The sequence below is a fragment of the Ascidiella aspersa genome, chromosome 1, assembly GCF_963924565.1.
Source record: "Ascidiella aspersa chromosome 1, kaAscAspe10.2, whole genome shotgun sequence".
Taxonomy (NCBI): Eukaryota; Metazoa; Chordata; class Ascidiacea; order Phlebobranchia; family Ascidiidae; genus Ascidiella; species Ascidiella aspersa.
The window spans coordinates 40373179-40392142 of NC_139447.1; the positions used below are offsets into that span (position 1 = coordinate 40373179).

Sequence of the window (18964 nt, forward strand, 5' to 3'; positions counted from 1 at the left end):
ATTGTATGAACGTAACTCGCGAATATAGGAATATTTTTTGGTATTTACCAAAAAATCAAGTTTTAATTTACAACTTTGAGAATTAGTATAGAGCATTTCCGAAAGTAGGAAAACCATCTTTTAATGGATTCAAAAAACACTAATCCATTCCTATAGGTTAAGTTTTTAGACTAAAAATCCATGCATTCAAAATTTTTTACGGATTGCTTGAATCAATGCCTTCTAATAATTTCACGACATAAAAAAATTAAAGTTTTGTGATTTTAACTTTGATTTTTTCCAATTTTATGTTTCTAGTCACTAGTTGGAGCGACTGGTCACCCTTTCAAGGTTGTTCAAAAACTTGCGGGGGAGGAACAAGGTCAAGGTCAAGAACTTGCAACAATGGAAACCCTGGCGACCCTGGCTGTCCTGGAAGCGCTACTGAACAAAGTTCTTGCAATCCACAAACTTGCCCATGTAATGCTGTTTTTCTATAATAAGTTTATATCGTTTTCGTTAAACGTAAACTCTATAATTATTTGGTTATTGAAATTAATTTCAGGACGTGGCATCTTTACATATTTTACTCAGATTTGTTATTTACTAGAAACTGCAAGAACCTCACATAACAGTATATTGGGTTTGAAGTGGTTATTTTTGGTCTATTTTCTATATACAGGAAATTAAAAATCCGAGATAATATCTCTAACTATCTTTTGAATGTTTAGAGCTTACAATGTCGATATATGTAACATAAATATAATTGAATACTATACTTAATGGCGCTAACTATGTGTAAATGTTTTAAGTTGTTATTTCATCATTGGTAGCATTTGCTTGTTGTTGGTGGTATTTTGTATGGGTGGTTTGTTGTAGTAAAGTACCAGTGCTGTTCCTTTTTATCGCAATGCAAAATACTCTAACTTGTAATTTGCCAAAACTTTAACTTTATTTCAACTTAGCCTTAAGCTACTACCTCATTTTCCTTATCGTAACTCTCCCAGCTAACTTGATCAAACTATTATATTTTATTTAAATTTACCTATTTACCCAAGGCTAATCAAAATATGTTAACATAATAAAAGCAGCTCTTCTGGTAATTGTAATTGTTAACCAACGTTTTGGCAACTTATATTGCCTTTTTCTGAAAGAATGTTGGTCAACAATGACGATAACCAGAGAGCTGTTTGTGAGTAATACTTGTGTAACAACAGTTTACATAATATAGGTAGCTACAAAATTTTAGGCAAGCTTTTAAGATTACCATTCTACGACTTTAGTTTGGAGCAATTGGAGTGATTACGGAGGTTGTTCTAAAACTTGCGGGGGAGGAACAAGGTCAAGGACAAGAACTTGTATAAACGGAAATCCTGGTGATGTTGGTTGTGAGGGGAGCGCTACTGAACAACGACTATGCAATTCACAAAATTGCCCGGGTAAGTAATAAGAAATAAAATATATATGTTATTCTAACACATTGTTTTTCTCAGAGATGAGACTTCCTTAAAATATTTACGTTTATTTAACCGATTTACAACATCAGAAAGTCAAATATTAAGTTTAAAGTTTGTTTCTTGACAATTTTTTTTATTAACGACCTTTTTTAATTAGGTATTTAGGATAAAGGTGTTCAACTCGTAATATCGTATAATAAGTATTACTTCTTATGTTGTTAGCATATACTACCCTTTGTAGCATGTATTAACATGATTAATAAACTCTTTCCAGTAAACACCAGTTCAAACATTCATTTAGCAAAAGAAAAAAAAAGTTGTGAAAGTTTTGTGACTAGTTTTGATTTCAAGTAATTGGTAGTTTTACTATTATTCTAATTAAACCAAATTTTTTCTAACCTTATCATTCAAATGCGTTTACAAAACCTTATTAAACATAGGGTTAACCAAATTTTCAAACCTAACCATCATTCTATCCGAAGTAAACTTTTGATGTTTCCACCTAAATGTTTCCAGTTTGGAGCAATTGGAGTGGTTTCGGAGGTTGTACTAAAACTTGCGGTGGAGGTACAAGGTCAAGGACAAGAACTTGTAACAACGGAAGTCCTGGCGTTCCCGGTTGTGAAGGAAGCACTACAGATCAACAAACATGCAATGCACAAAATTGCCCAGGTAATTGATTGCAGTTATAACAAAAAATAAAAGTCAAAAAAAAAATTCTTACCAAGGATTTTAAACCGGTTTTTTTTTGCCCAACTTTTTTTTAGTTACCAGTTGGAGCGAATGGTCTATTTTTGGTTCTGAAACTAACTAGGCTATATATACTTGTAGTTACGCCGTATTGGTAAAAATGTTACGTGGCATGTGCCTTTTTCACCAGACCATCTCCCCATATACTTAAAATATTAAAAATAAGATTTCAGTAGCATATTCGTCCACGACGAGTTCCAACGACAGCCTCAGATTTTAAAAGATCGCTTGTTAGACGTCTCGTTGTGACGTCATCCCTAATTATTGTCATACCTTCCTGTTCGTAAATTATTTAATTCACCCCTGCCTTATCCTAACTTACCCCTAATTTAACCCAAACAATTTCAAATTTATCAATCTACCTAATTTAGCCTCTCAAATTAAACTAAACCTCAAACCAGCCCATGAACCATAAATCTACTACAAACAAATCTCACTTCTGTGTGGGCTATTGCCTTATTTAAACATTCTAAACACCAGTATGCTTCAATCCAACCGCATTATCCTTGAGCCACCTTTGATCGTTCATAAACTTTAAGGATTTATGTGAATATGTTTAGTTTGGAGCAATTGGGGAGATTTCGCAGCTTGTACGGAGCTTTGCGGTGGAGGAACAAAAACAAGGACAAGAACTTGTAACAACGGAAATCCTGGTGACGTTGGATGCCTTGGGAGTACATCTAACCGACAAGCGTGCAATGAACAAGCTTGCGCAGGTAATGCTGTCTTATACAAGTGCAATTTAATCACTTATTAAAGTACTTGTGGATCAAATTTCAAGAATCTGTTGGTTCTAAGCAATTGTATGAACCTAAGTCACGAATATAAGGATATTTTTAGGCACTAAAAATCAAATCAAGTTTTCATTTCCAACTAAGTTAAGAATTAGTATAGAACATTTCCGACTATGGAAAAACCTTCTTTTAAGGCGCCTAGAGACAATTTATCTTATTACAAGTTATGTTTTTACAATAGGTTATGTTTTGAGACTAAAAAAAAACTAGTTTTATGTATTTTAAAAATCTTAACGGCATGTTAAAGGTTATTGTTTGAATCAATGCCTTCTAAGAATATTACGATATTATAAGAAAAAATCTGACAGGGAATAGCCTACTATTCTGGAATAGAAAACAGAAAAAAATTTAAAACTCTGTGAATTCAACTTTGATTTTTTCAAACTTTATGTTTCTAGTCACTAGTTGGAGTGAATGGAATCCATTTGGAGCTTGTTCCAAATCTTGCGAGGGAGGAACAAGGTCAAGGTCAAGAACTTGTTCCAACGGAAATCCTGGCGATGTTGGTTGTGAGGGAAGCGCTACTGGAAATGAAGATTGCAATCCTCAAGCTTGTCCAAGTAATTATGTTTTATTTGCTGATTGAATCAATTCGCTGTGACCGGTGAAATATAACATCAGGTCGTGTGTGTATTATACCAAACACTGAGTAGCTCAGTTGGTTGAGCGACGATCCTTGTATGGCCGGAGGTCGTAAGTTCTAACATCACCACAGGCTAATTATTGTTTAGGTGTTTTTTTTTCAACTTGACTTTTATTATTCATGGCTGATTTGTTTTTGGTGCCAGGTGATTTTTATTAGCGGTGTTTTTATTTTTTTATAAAAATGTCATTAAATCAAATTTTACTTCACCTTTTAACTTGTTAAATATCGAATTACCTGATATAGAAATATGCTGTTGCTTTCATACATTAAAAAGTCAAAACGTCAGTATTAAAAAACATATTCATTGAAGAAAAATTTTACAATTTATGCCACATCTATAGTCTAGCCAGGAATAGTTTCCAAACCTAGCCTACCATCCTATGTCAAGCTTGCTTTAAATGTTACCACCATAATGTTATTCAGTTTGGGGCGAGTGGGCTTCTATTGGTCCTTGTACTGAACCATGTGGGGGAGGAACAGAGCCAAGACGTAGAACTTGCATCAACGGAAACCCTGGAGATCCTGGCTGTCCTGGACTCGCAACTGGTTCAATTTCATGCAACGCACAACCTTGTCCAGGTAATAACGCTTTATTCTTTCGATATTATAAGCATACTGCGAAGGTTGAACCATTATAACTTGGGTAAAAATTATGCTTTGTTTGTTTTTGTCTTTAAAAAAGATGAAACTTGTTTAGAAAAACAATCACAGACTAGTTTTACGAACAGGATGCAGCAGGCAACTATGCCATGTTTTATTCTTGACTTGCTCCCCACTGAACCTGTGTAGCTCAGTTGGTAGAGTGACAAACCCAGTATGGCCGAGGTCGTGAGATCGACAAATTTATGGCCAAACCAAGGGTTAGCTTTAAATCTTGTTGGTCGCTTAATGCCTCGAATGAGCACTTTGCGTTTTTTTTTAAATATCGGGCTCGACCTTATTTTTCAGTCACCAGTTGGAACGTTTGGAATACTTGGGCGTCCTGTACTAAAACTTGCGGGGGAGGAACAAGGTCAAGGTCAAGAACTTGTAACAACGGAAATCCTGGTGATGCTGGTTGTGAGGGAGGTGCTACTGAGAATGAAGTTTGCAACGGCCAAACTTGCCCAGGTAATGATGTGTTTATTTGTTTTAATATCATAACAATATTGTGAATGTTGAAGTATTAATCGATATGAAGTACTCGATGAAACATGCACACACATATGTGTGTTAGCAACTGTGATCTAGCCCTTCTCAAGCTTATTTTTGTCCTGATATCATAACAATATTGTGAATGTTAAGTTGTAAATCGATAATGAGGTATTAACAAAACAATTTAAAATAATATGTCTAAGTACCTATTTATCAGGTTTAAACCTTGTATGGCGTTTTTTGCAAATCTAACTGTTATGTTGTCTGTGTTTTTCACATTTCCTTGTTGCTATTGATATTAGAATTTTTCTCGACTGGGTTCCTGTGCTATGGTTTGCATTCAAATTGGTTTTAAATATGATTTATTATCAGTTGTAGTTTTCATTTAAAGATCTAATCTTGTTAACTAAAATAATAGCTGTATTAGATTATAATTAAACTAACCCAAAGTAAGCATTAAGAGTTCTATCTCAGAAATATTTAATGTCATTGACATGATTGTTTCAGTTTGGAGCGATTGGACGACTTGGACATCCTGTACTAAAACTTGCGGAGGAGGAACAAGGCCAAAGACAAGAACTTGTAACAACGGAAATCCTGGCGATGTTGGTTGTGAGGGAAGCGCTACTGGTCAAGAATCTTGCAACGGCCAAACTTGCCCAGGTAATATTGCGTTTATTTGCTTTAATATAATAAGAATATGGTGAATGTTGAGTCATGATTCGATATTGAGGTATTGATAATTATTTCATTTTTCAAGTTTATAATAATCTTTCGAAATACCTCCATATCAGGTTTAAATCTTGTATGACATTTTTTGCAAATCCAACTGTTATGTTGTCTAAGTTTTTAACATTTCCTTGTTGCTATTGATATTGGAATTTTTCTCGACTGGGTTCCTGTGATATGGTTGGCATTTAAATTGGTTTTAAATATGATTTAATATCCGTTATAATTTTAATTTAAAACTCTAATCTTGTTAACTAAAATAACTGCTGAATTAGATTATAATTACTAACCTAAAGTAAGCACTAAAAGTTCTATTTTAGAAATATTTAATGTCATTGACATGATTATTTTCAGTTTGGAGCGATTGGACGACTTGGACATCCTGTACTAAAACTTGCGGAGGAGGAACAAGGTCAAAGACAAGAACTTGTAACAATGGAAATCCTGGTGATGTTGGTTGTGAGGGAAGCGCGAATGGTCAAGAATCTTGCAACCCTCAAGCTTGTGAAGGTAATAGATTTCATGCTGTATTAATAATAAAGTTATAAACCTTGCAGTCAATAGCTCCTAGTTAAAATTTCTTCAACATAAAAACTACTCCAGCAAATTATTTAACAACACATGTTGCGTGACGTTCATTGAACTCGCAAAGTGATTCAAAACTTCTGAGCCTGCGAACAGATGGCAGAAGGCAACGGTGCTACTAAGAATTTTAAAAGCACTTTTTGGATATTTTGTCCAACCTTACTTTTCAGTAACCAGCTGGAGCGATTGGAGTACTTGGACAACCTGCACTAAAACTTGTGGTATAGGAACAACGTCAAAGACGAGAACTTGTAACAACGGAAATCCTGGCGAAGCTGGTTGTTTTGGAGGCATTAGTCAAAATAAAGTTTGCAATCAACAAGATTGCCCAGGTAATGTCAGCTTATTTCGTCCGATATCACATGAACTTTGTGATAGTTGGTTGCAAACATTCAATATAACTACTTTTAAAGTTTTGAAATCAAAGGTTTATGAGAGAAACTTATATTAAGCAATGGTAAAGAAATGTTAAAGTGTTTCTTGTTTCTTAGAATCTTTTTTTTTTCGTTTATAAGTGCGAAGCTTTCAGCAAACAAAATAATGTTGTCGACTTTAATGTTAATGTCGGCTACTCTAAAATATTTTTTAACTATTTTAATTAAATAAGGAATATACGTCGCATAAAATTATTTAAACTTTCTCTTTTTAAGTAAATATTTGGTTTTATAGTCTGTTTAACATCAATTTTACACTAAAATCCTCACATATCTTAATTGTTTACTATAGTATAACTAACTCAATGCATCGTAATCGTTGTACCGCGGGAGCTACTTACATGCGACCCAACACATTTTGTTCAATTCTAGTTTGGGGCGATTGGAATACTTGGACATCCTGCACTAAAACTTGCGGGGGCGGTTCAAGGTCAAGGGCAAGACCTTGTTCCAACGGAAATCCTGGTGATGTTGGTTGTGTGGGAAGCGCTACTGAGAATGAAAACTGCAACGCTCAAGCTTGCCCAAGTAATTATGGGTTATTTGTTCTGATACCATAACAATATTGTGAATGTTGAAGTATAAATCCATTTTGAGGTATTTACAATATTATATTTTTCAAGTTAATTTTTTGAAGTACCTCTTTATCAGGTTTAAATCTTGTATGACGTTTTTTTTTCCAATCTAACTGCTGTGTTGCATATGTTTTTAACATTTTCTTGTTGCTATTGATATTAGCATTTTTCTCGGCTGGCTTGCTGTACTATGGTTTACATTTAAATTGGTTTTAAATATGATTTAATATCAGTTGTAGTTTTTATTTAAAGATTTCATACGTAAGAACTATTTAATCTTTCCTTGTCCCTAAAATAACTGCTGACTTAAAATTTAACTAACCTAACCGAACGTGAGCACTAAAAACACTATTCCATCTCAGAAGTTTTATTCTTATTAATTTCAATATTTTCAGTTTGGAACAATTGGACTTCCTTTGGAGATTGCTCTAAAACTTGCGGGGGAGGAACAAAGTCAAGGACAAGAACTTGTAACAACGGAAGTCCTGGAGATGTTGGTTGTGAAGGAAGCACTACAGATCAACAAACATGCAATGCACAAGCTTGCCCTGGTAATGCCTTATACAAGTTTTAAAGTACAATCTGTTTAATATCAATTTTACACAAACCCTCAAATATGTAAACTGTTTACTAAAGTCTAACTCAGTAGTTGACAAACTTTTTTGTCGCGGCCAAAAATCTTTTTTAATATCTATAGAAGGCCAACTACGTGAAATGAAGACGTCACAAAGTTACGTCATAAAACACTTAATTTGAAAAAATCTTAAGTTATACAAAAATGTTATAGCGTCATTTAACGAAAATTTACTTTTGTAACGTTTATGAGCCACACGGCGCAACATGCCATAGTATGCGTAGCGTCTTTGGACATAAAACGATTTAATAAAGTATAGTTATTGAGGGGGTGGCAACATTAAGGTTAAGTAAAAAAAACTCTTAGCCACAATATTTAAAAAAAAAATACAGTGAATGTACTGCTATCACGCGGCCCACAACTACATGACAAAACTGTAATATTGAAAAAAACAACGGCCCACTGAAAATTGCTCAAAGGCCCACATTTTGGCCGCTTTGCCGACGACTGGTCTAACTCAATGCATCGCAATCCCTGTATCGCGAGACCTACTTATATGTGAACCTAAACATTTTTTTTTGATTGATTGATTGATTGATTGATTGATTGATTGATTGATTGATTGATTGATTGATTGATTGATTGATTGATTGATTGATTGATTGATTGATTGATTGATTGATTGATTGATTGATTGATTGATTGATTGATTGATTGATTGATTGATTGATTGATTGATTGATTGATTGATTGATTGATTGATTGATTGATTGATTGATTGATTGATTGATTGATTGATTGATTGATTGATTGATTGATTGATTGATTGATTGATTGATTGATTGATTGATTGATTGATTGATTGATTGATTGATTGATTGATTGATTGATTGATTGATTGATTGATTGATTGATTGATTGATTGATTGATTGATTGATTGATTGATTGATTGATTGATTGATTGATTGATTGATTGATTGATTGATTGATTGATTGATTGATTGATTGATTGATTGATTGATTGATTGATTGATTGATTGATTGATTGATTGATTGATTGATTGATTGATTGATTGATTGATTGATTGATTGATTGATTGATTGATTGATTGATTGATTGATTGATTGATTGATTGATTGATTGATTGATTGATTGATTGATTGATTGATTGATTGATTGATTGATTGATGTTTAGGCGCCGGTTGGGGTTCGTGGACAAGTTGGGGCGCTTGTTCGGCCACTTGCGGCAGAGGAACGCACAGGAGAACACGTGTTTGTGGATCTTCGGCTTGCCAGGGATTCGACTATGACGAAAAGGACTGCCTACATCCAACCGTCTGCCCGTAAGTCGATAGGTTTGCTGGAGATGCCAGAATCTAGGGCTGGGATTATTAAACTGGGGTCCATTGACCCTTTGGGGGCACGTGGGCTAGTTTTAGGGTGTCCATGAATGCTGGGTTGAAATATTATCGTATAATTAAACAATTTGTTTTTTACAAAAAATATTTAAAAATAAAACAGTTTTGCACTGAATGTATTTAAACCCCATTTCAGTTTTTTTTTTTTGGTCCGAAATGATTTGAAGTCTTGTTGTATTATGACGTCAATTTAAGACAAAATTCCTTGCCTGCCGTGATTCACGCGAAGCAAAAAAAATAGGGGTCTACAGTAAATAAGTTTAAGCACCCTTGTCTAGGGCCACAATATTTCGCAGGGCGTATGTGGTACGATTCACATTCTCTTTAAATGTAACAATTTTTCTACAGCTCAAAACTGTTTAAGCAACCATCGAACAATTTATTACAATTGTTATTTGTTTATCCTTGATTTGGAATGATTTAAAGCCTATACCGTTGGCTTGTGCCACTTTTTAAAGTGTCCTGACCTGTGGCAACCTTTCCGGCGCTGGCTATTTAATAAAAAGTGTTTTCGAAATAAAATAATATTTTAATACAACCTGTTTTTCGTAGATTTATTTAAATATAGCCAACATTTTTTCCTAATCTTGTTCATAGACGTTCCTAAAAGTTGATATTTTGTTGCTTTTTAGTTGTGCAACCTCGGGCTCGGGTGGTGCCTGCATAGATTCCTACCCTACTTACTGCCAGCAGGAAGTTGCGCAATGCAACGGCCAGTATAAAGCAAGCTTCTTCGAGATATACTGCAAAAAATCATGCAACTTTTGTGTAATATGTGGTAAGCTGAATATACATTTTTTAAATCGTGTTGTAACAAATTAAATAGATTACTTAGGTTAATATGTTTCAATTAACAAAATACTCAACCTTGCTCAGAACCAACCCACAGTTTGGTTGCTTTATTTTTGATCGAATTTGTCCAAAATATTGCCCCATATCAATTAAATACATAATTCAAACAATAATTTGAGGCCTTTGATTTGAATTGAATTAAATTTATTTTAATAGCTTGTTCCTTTTCCAGAGTTTCTTGATGCTTTTTGCGTTTAGAAGCTTCAATATTCAATAAATTCGTTAACCACATCCGATGTTTCCGAATAATTTTGTTTTACGTGTAGGAACTTGGTCGGCGTGGAGTTCTTGGACGGGTTGCAGTAAAACTTGCGATTCTGGCTCCCAAAGACGAAGCCGAACCTGTCCGACTGACACCAAGTGTCTTGGAGATACAGAGTCGTTCAGAACTTGTTCCAACCTCGCAGTTTGCCCGAGTAAGTAAAACTCACATAAAACATTCAGGTGCTGCTCTAGAACCTAGAAGCGTTCAAACAACTAAGCAACGAACAGTGTTCTGGTTAAGGTGTCGGTCAGTGTTTGTGTAGCCTAAGGGTGGGTCAAGTATTATTATGTTTATTATTTAATATTAATACTTGACCCACCCTAACACAAACCCTAACCCAAATAATGTTCGTTGTTGTAGGATTCTAGACCAGCGACATCGTTTGTTACCAGCACATAAATAGACCAGCGTGGTTCAAGTTTATAATTTAATCCAATCTGGGATTTACAACTAGAGCCGGTGTTCCAATTTAGCTTGTTGTGTTTGGTATATTTTTGTTATAAATAACAAGAGGTTAAAAAAATCGCGTAAAAAGTGGAAAATAATAGAAAAAGTGTAAATTGCATAATTTTACATTCGATAAATATTAATGTTTGATTACGAACATTTTATAATTGGGCGTTCATTAAATTGAAGTTGCTACCACTATAGTTGTTATTTTTAGATAAGCCTTTTTATTTGTGTTTTAAAAAACAAATTAGTTAGATAGATAGATAGATATGATTTTATTCGAAACATCAAAACAATCTACGAAGTCAAAACGTTTAACAATGTCCGGCATTTCCAGAAAGACAGCAAAGCACCGTGAGCTGTCTCCTGGTTTAGATTCAGTACAAACAAAATTGTTCTGTATCAAACGCTAAGTGAAAATTAAATGCTAGGCTACAAATTAGGCTACAAATTATACCGTTAGTCTTGTACCGAAGGGTGTTTCTTCCATCTTCATGTCGTGCTATAACCACCTACTTTTACTCACAGCTGAGTGGAGCGTGTGGGGAGACTGGGGGCCTTGTAGCGTGACTTGCGGAACTGGGACGCGAGCCAGAAACCGCGTGTGTTCCAAGACCGGGTGTGTCGGTCAATCACAGGAATCCGGGAGCTGCTACAGCATTTGCGATTTACGTGAGTTGAAAATAACTATCTTTGTAAATGGACGTATTTTTTTAATTTTAAATAAGGTATTCAGGTGGTTATATATAAAGAAAAATTGTATTGAATGCTCGACAAGCTTTCGCACAACCGTGCTTCATCAGGTCAAAGTAGAAACGAAAATAACAACTGTTTATAATTTTTCATTATTTTTTTTTTTAATTCTGAAGTGACTTATGATCTCACTGACACATAAACAAACGTGCAATAAGTAGTGAATAACTAACCACATATTATGTGACTGTGTGTTTCAGTAACTAACTATATAACATAACATCCTCTACTGATTTGGACTTGAAGGTGAAAAATCACTTTGGTAAGGTATTTTACAAAAAAACGTCTGATTCTAACCACTTTTAAAAAGTTTGGATAAACACCATTCTAAGCTTTCTGTCCATCACCATTCCGCACAAATGTGCCCATCGGGTTCAATTAGGATAAAAATCCTCAAAACAAGCGAAGCGAGACAAGACTACCAAAGTTTTTACAAAATTAGACGAAAACATCAGCAACTAACAATGTTTTTGGCAACGTTGGAGTTAAAACATTATGCCGCGCCCCCGAGTTCGGCATTCGTCGTTTAAAGAGGCTCGACAATTGGTTCATTTTCCATTATGAGGTTTTGGTTTTTCTATGAAAACCATTTTTTTTTTCACAGAAAAGCAAAGCAACTGTTTTAAGTATTTTTCTCTGAATAAATTTTAAATTGTTGAATAATAGAGCAAACATATATTGCGAATAAAAGCACAATATTACTGCATACCTAGATTTCTTTATTTCTACCACCTTCATTACTGTTTTTTCAATTTACTTGGATATAGTTTTTTTCTTAACAAAGTCGTTTAATTTTGCTGTTAATGGACTCAGAACAACTACCTGGTTTCCCAGTCCTGTCCTACTCGGGTTCTAAGTCAACTCACAGCAAAATATAGTTTTAGATTTTAATATTTAGGAATGTTGTGTTTTCCAGCCGGAGAGTCGTGGAGCAAATGCAGCCGGACTTGCGGTGATGGTACGAGATATCGCAAGAGAACTGTTTCAGGTGTGGAGACAAGAGAATATGAAGATTGCCAGGACATTGCTTGTCCGCAAAGTAAGTCACCTCGAGGGGACATTGTTTAAATCTAAGTTCATGTTTCTTTCAGTTTAAACTGTGTCTTTATATGGGCCTATATTGTTTTGGCGCTGCTCTGGAATCCTACCACCTATTCGTTCGGGAATTAGTAACATTATTTTGGTTATGGTGTGAGGTAGCGATTGGGTTGGGTTGATCGGTCAAGTATTATTATCACATATGTTCTCCCATATTTGTGGCAAATATTGACAACCCGTTTTGTTGCTATAAAAAAATCAACAAGATTTTAGCGCCATTGTTTTCAATATAGTTCTTCTGGGGGTTATTTACCCATAATGGCTGGTATAGTTTATGTATTGGTATAATCGTGTTCGGATTCAAACTATTTCTGTGCGATTTTGTCTGGAACTTTAAACGTTTAATGGCAAAAAAAAGTTTTGCATTAAATAGAATTTTAGAAAAAAGTACTTCGTTGGTAACATTATGTATGCAATACGGAATTTAAAAGCAACTCAATTTAAGATAAAACTACAATTAGCTTAAAAGCAAAATCGAAAGAATGATTTAAAACAAAAAAATCTCGAGTTTATATAGTTTTTTTATATTGTTTCGGTTAGTAAAACTTTTGTTTTCTAAGATAGGTATGAGCTTTTTAAATGGTTAAGACCTTTTATGTTTCTCTTATTACATTACTATATTGTTTCTTTGTGTGTTGAATCAACAAATTTTGTGATTACTTAAAAATAGAATTTGCCCACCAGGAAACACAACAATAGATAAAAATCGTTTTTCTGGTGTAAATGAAGTTATGAACCGACGTCTCGGCAGCAGATACCAGCTGACCTCATCCGGGTTAATAATTAAACCGAGAATATGCTATCCAGTTTATATACTGAAAAAGTATAAACTTATCTTATTGCATACTTCAGCGACGGTTTTTTAATCTGTAGTCTTTTTATGTTATACTTTTAGTATATAAGATGGCTAACGCACTCTCGTTTTAATTATTAACCCTGATGAGGTCAGTTGGTATCTGCTGACGAAACGTCGGTTTATACTTCGTTTACACCAGAAGAGCAATTTATATCTGTTGTGATCATTAGTTCATGTTTCCAACACTTGTGTCCAGGTGTTTGCGTTGCTCCCCGCTACGTCACCCGCTACTCGGTTCGATCCTACTCGTGCTGTGACCTTGACGCAGCTGAACCCGGGCTCACTTGCGGCAACAACGCGAACACTGGGAGGATTGTTGGAGGGAGGGACGCGAAGGCTAGGCAGTGGCCCTGGGTGGTAAGTTGATTGTTGAAATCGCAGCAGAAATTACTGCTTGGTCACTTATAAGGTGAAGTTTTTTTTACCGTTTAAAATGTATATGAATAAACTCATACGTGTAGAAAACTTCTTCACCAAAAAGTTTGAATTGATTTTTTATTATTTTTAACTCACTAATGTAAGTATATTGCTATACAGAACTTACTTTAAGTTTTTAAACTGTAATTTGCTAATTTCTTGCTTTTAGTGGCCACAACGCGAAAAGATAATTTTACAATTTTGGAGATTTTCTTTTTTTATCTAAGTATCTCATATGGCTATTTAGTTCAGGTTAAAAAAGTATATAAAATTATATTAAATCGTAAATAATAGTAACCGTGATGCCAATCAATAGGCAGGTTGAACGCGATAGCAAAATATTGAAGCACTTGGTGGCCGAAGTTAATATACGAGCCTTTGAACCACAACAAATTAATTAATTTTACAAGTTTCCATTGTTTCTAAAGTGGACGAATGAACTTTTTCACAAATCCACTCGAATTGATTTTTTTTATGAGTTGTTAAGTCCGACGATTAACGAAAAAAAATCAGTGTTTAATTATTTCCTCCAATTTTGCCCTTGTCTTAAAAAAATGTTGTTTTTATGAGTTGTCGTTGATATTTGCAACTGAACCAATGTATGATGTATCAAAACAATTATTTCAGCTGTTTACTATTTCTCTTGTTAGTTATTTAATGACTTATAGATGTTTTTTATCTTCTATTTGTATGAAAGTCACACAACAGTAATTAATTCATATAAAATCTCCAGATGTACATGAATAGTTTCGTGATTGAGCAAAAAACGTGATTAGTTTTTTTTTTTTTTTGAAAGTGGATTTTTCTACCAGCCAGTGTTGTAAACGGCATTTAATAAATGGTTTTAATGGCGTAATTTACTCAATTCGTGTGAACAATTTGCTTGCCTTAATGTTCTGATTTTTTGCAAAATTGCCTATTTTCAACATGTCAAATGTAAATGAATAATAATTAAAAAACAGCTTCTCTGGTAATTCTAATTGTTAACCAGAGGAGCTGTTTATTTATTTATTATTACTATACCTAGTAGCATCAGTTTATGTATTATATCACTTCTAACATAGGCTAAAGGTTACAACTTCCAAAACCCCCAACGTTTCTTTCAGGCTCAAATTACCTTCGTCAAAAATAATCAAAAAAATTTGTGTGGAGGAAACCTGATCAACAACAAGTGGGTTCTTTCAGCCGCGCATTGCTTCCAGTAAGTAGAACATTGCATTTTCCAACTACAGCAGATATTTTGAAAACAGAAAAATAATTTTTATTACTACTTAACTTTCGTTTTGCAATTTTTTGGGGGGAAAAATATGATAGAAAATGTAAAAACGTGGTAATTCCGAACCAGTAAATGATTAATATGGATATTTTTTCTATATAAATGTGAGGCAACCAAGCCTTTTTCAAACGGATAATTATCGCCGCCCGGATAAAAAGTTGCATCAAACAAATCAAAAAAACAAAAAAAAAACACGAATTGTTATCCATCTACAACTTCCAGGCTTTTGTAAAGCGCGATTTTCTATGGCTGCGTCATTCGCGGAATCGTGTATACATGTAGGAATTAGTGTCTGGCGGAGATTAGAAGTCTTAACGGTCCTAACTCCCGCCCGGCGAAATAATGACACGAGAAATGGGTTGTTTTGTTAACTTTCGTTTTACAATGTAGCGTTAAAAGATGCTGAAAAATACACTCCAGACATCCATACTTTATATTTCACGAGTGTATTTTACTTTCAAGGGGGATTGCCACGTCATCAATCTACATCATATTTGGCGGACTCTTGTACCAAGATCGTGCAGTCCACGTCCAGAACCGGACTGTGGATTTAGTCAAATTACATTCCAACTACCAGTTTCCTGTCAACGACATCGCATTGCTCAGGGTGAGTTCAAGCAATTGCCTTCTGCAAAAACTTGTGCAAAAACTTGTGCAAAAACTTGTGTAAAAACTTGTGCAAAAACTTGGTCTACAAATGACTTGTCCGGATATTCGAAACCCTTAGGTTTAGTGAGGAAGTTTTAATAAGATCTTCGCAACATCTTTACAAGTTATTTACTGACACTTTTTTACTGTTTTGAACAAAATAAAACTTCTTCGCAATTAAAAAGGTTTATTTCGTGCAAAAGTTCTAGAGGGTTCACTCAATCAATTTGAATAGAAATCTATTAACCTGGCACATCGTTCTCATTGAGGTGAATGATAACAAACCAATAAACTACTTGTGTACATCACGAATTTTGTATGATACTGATATGAATGTTATAGTAATTATTACTGGTTGATGTAAAACAAATTAAAGAAGCAAAGAGGCTTCGTTCATAATGAAATGAGCTATTTGGTCTTTCAATTATTAGATTTTTTACGATTACTAAATTTTAAGTGATACAATACTTATTTTTTAACAACAAGGGGAGCGGGAGATGTCATTGAAAAATGCAAACCTTAACGTCAGGAAACATTTTCTTAACTCCATAAAATCCAGTGGCTTGTATGTTTATTATTCTCATCACCTTCACTAGCGCTTGTGCTTCTACTTGCATTTTAATGGCTTTCATTATAGCCTTGACGGTTGTGAGAAAGGTTGTTAAATAGTGCTACCTTATTACCCATTTAGGATTAGACAAGTCCGGCCATTTACAAAGATTTGTATGTATGATGTAACAGTGCATTACCGCGCGCGTTTTATTGATGCAGCTTAAAACACCGGTTCTGATCGGAACGTACGTTCGACCGATCTGTCTTCCGAAGGGAGAAGAAGCTGTGGAAGACACAATGTGCATCGCTGCAGGATGGGGAATCCGTAAGTAACAAAGTTGAGGTCGCTCCTTTCGAGGGTCGTGAGTTCGAACCTTACCACCGGCTAGTTGGTATTGGTATAAACGAGGGGTGAATTGAAATAAAGCTTGCTTAATTCAATTTTCACCACACCTTGTGAAATGGATGGCATTAAGTGGAACCATGTTGTTTCAGTGGCCGTCAACACGGACATCTCGCAGAGGTTACTCGAGGTTGATTTGCGAATTCTCAACATCACCATTTGCAACAACGGATATTCGAGGAGTGACTCCAACGACAAGCACATCTGTGCAGGAAGGATCGCTGGCGGGGTTGACACATGCTCGGTGAGTGGGTACAACAGATACATTACCGGAGCCATTTTGTGCTGAATTGTTGAGTCTTGCATTTCCCAGAATATGTTTTTGTTTGGTTTAAGTAAACCCGATTTTTTCTCGTTTGGTGTTTTTTGCGCATTTTTGGCAATTTTTTTCTTGGATTGTTTAGCCTCGCCATTGTGATGTTGAACTATTGAGCGGTAGCGGGAACCGCTGACCCATTTGTCAGAGACAAATATTTGGCATTTACATTGTTAAATAGGCAAAAATACAATTTAAGGAAGGTCATCGCTACGAGTCTTTTTATTATTAGTTGTTGATTGACTTTTTTACCTCGTGTGCACCTGCCGACTCGCTTTCCATGGGGTATTGTTTTCACGACGCCACATATTTCTTGCTCATATCTTGTGGTCTAGCTGCGTTGTACATAATGTCGGCATTCGTCGGGTGGATGCCGAGAGAATCGGACCCAGGACGGTTTGCAATCTAGTTGGTTAGAGTCAAGCCTAGCCTTATGTGAGCACTTGGTGTGCATGGTTATACGCCGTATACTGATTGTCGTTCTGTCCAATAAACGTCTTGCTCGAGAAAGTAAAGTCAACAGTGAGTTTGATCAATTTGTGACGATGTACAGGGCCGGTACAACTCATTGTTGCAAATGACCGCAAGGATTTTTCGAGGAAAAGAGTTGTTTTCTTTTATTTGATATTGAGTTTTGCTGACACAAATCTCTCTTTTAACAACCTTTAGTAGTGACTCAATATCTTATTACTTATTCCAATCACTTATGAAAATTAACCTTGATTTTAGTTACAAATGTCACAATAACGTTGCAAATGTTGGAATATTGTTGCAGACTTTGAATAACCTTGTAAAAAATGTAATAACGTTACAAAAGCTTGAATACCGTTATAATGTTATAATAAGGTTGCAGAGACTGGAATATGTTGTAACGTTGTAAACATAATGATACGGTTGCAGGGCGACAGTGGAGGTCCGCTGATGTGCCAGAGATGCGCTTCTTGCCGTTGGTTCGTTGCTGGGCTTACGTCATTCGGCGACAGGAACTGTGGGATCCAAGGCAGGCCAGGCATGTACACCAGGGTCTCCTACTACAACGACTGGATCAATCAGGTCACTGGAACCACTATAGCCAGCGGTACCTTGCCCTCATGCTAGGGAACATCCTTCCCATATGCTCCCGCCTCGTATACTACACTCAAGTGCTTTGTCGCGATTTTCAATTTTCATTCGTTTAGCTTAATTGGATGTTGTTGGTTCATCTTGCATAATGGTTTTCATTTAACGTGAAAAGGTTTTATAAGAATTGTTGTCACTTTGTCTGTTTCTTGCCACGGATAATTTTAACCAAATACCTTCTCAAGTTGTCAAAACAAAGTAGACAATTTCGATATTTCTTTTTATATTGTGACATCATAATGCCACGTTCGAAATGTAACAATGATGACGCGCGGTTTTCAAAGCTGCAATCTAGACGGTGATTGTTTCAAAAACGTAATAAAACAATTCATTAAAGAGCGAGAAATGTTTTGTTGAAGACCTTGAACTTGGTCACAGTCGACGTGAATACTTTCAGGACCTGTTTAGGAAGCGTGAAATCGTAATGTTAGCCTCATTCAATAAATTATTTTAGTTGTATTTTTCTGTGATTAACATTGTCAAAGTCATGTCTAACTTGCGTAGGCCTATGTTTTATCAGGTGAGACATTGACCATCGTGCTATCTAAACTAAAATCGGAAACTCAACTGAATTGAAACTAAACAAACTGTCATTGCATTCAAAGTGCATATTGTCAGGCTCTTACATATTTGTTGTAGCCTACATTCGAAAAATTTAGCATAGATCGCTTTCAATGAATACAGTTCACAACAGCTCCGCACAAACACGTAAGTGTGGCGTTCATATCGTTCCGTTACAGTAGAATTATACTGAACTAGCGGAGAAGTGGCTGCGTCGGGTATTAACTGGTCAGTTGTCACTGGATTTGCCAGACCGGCCCAGCAAGGAAAGGGGAAACCAAAGTGAAACATTTATCACTTCAGCATCAATCGAATAAGATG

At 35.3% G+C, this 18964-nt stretch overlaps 1 protein-coding gene across 1 annotated transcript in view; it reads left to right on the forward strand.

Moving 5' to 3' along the window:
* The window catches only part of LOC146170500 (SCO-spondin-like), a 29422-nt gene extending 11003 nt beyond the window's left edge, over positions 1-18419 (forward strand). The window contains exons 13-35 of the mRNA XM_083381796.1: positions 298-459; positions 1263-1418; positions 1953-2108; positions 2747-2902; positions 3379-3540; positions 4050-4205; positions 4575-4736; positions 5268-5423; positions 5844-5999; positions 6245-6406; positions 6881-7036; positions 7479-7634; positions 8855-9002; positions 9710-9855; positions 10196-10345; positions 11173-11316; positions 12314-12436; positions 13548-13708; positions 14875-14969; positions 15507-15651; positions 16464-16569; positions 16740-16891; positions 17864-18419. Coding sequence (XP_083237922.1) covers positions 298-459; positions 1263-1418; positions 1953-2108; positions 2747-2902; positions 3379-3540; positions 4050-4205; positions 4575-4736; positions 5268-5423; positions 5844-5999; positions 6245-6406; positions 6881-7036; positions 7479-7634; positions 8855-9002; positions 9710-9855; positions 10196-10345; positions 11173-11316; positions 12314-12436; positions 13548-13708; positions 14875-14969; positions 15507-15651; positions 16464-16569; positions 16740-16891; positions 17864-18061 — 3464 coding nt within the window. The 3' untranslated portion in view covers positions 18062-18419. The remainder of the gene's footprint in view (positions 1-297; positions 460-1262; positions 1419-1952; positions 2109-2746; positions 2903-3378; positions 3541-4049; positions 4206-4574; positions 4737-5267; positions 5424-5843; positions 6000-6244; positions 6407-6880; positions 7037-7478; positions 7635-8854; positions 9003-9709; positions 9856-10195; positions 10346-11172; positions 11317-12313; positions 12437-13547; positions 13709-14874; positions 14970-15506; positions 15652-16463; positions 16570-16739; positions 16892-17863) is intronic.
* The last annotated feature ends 545 nt before the right edge of the window (positions 18420-18964 follow it).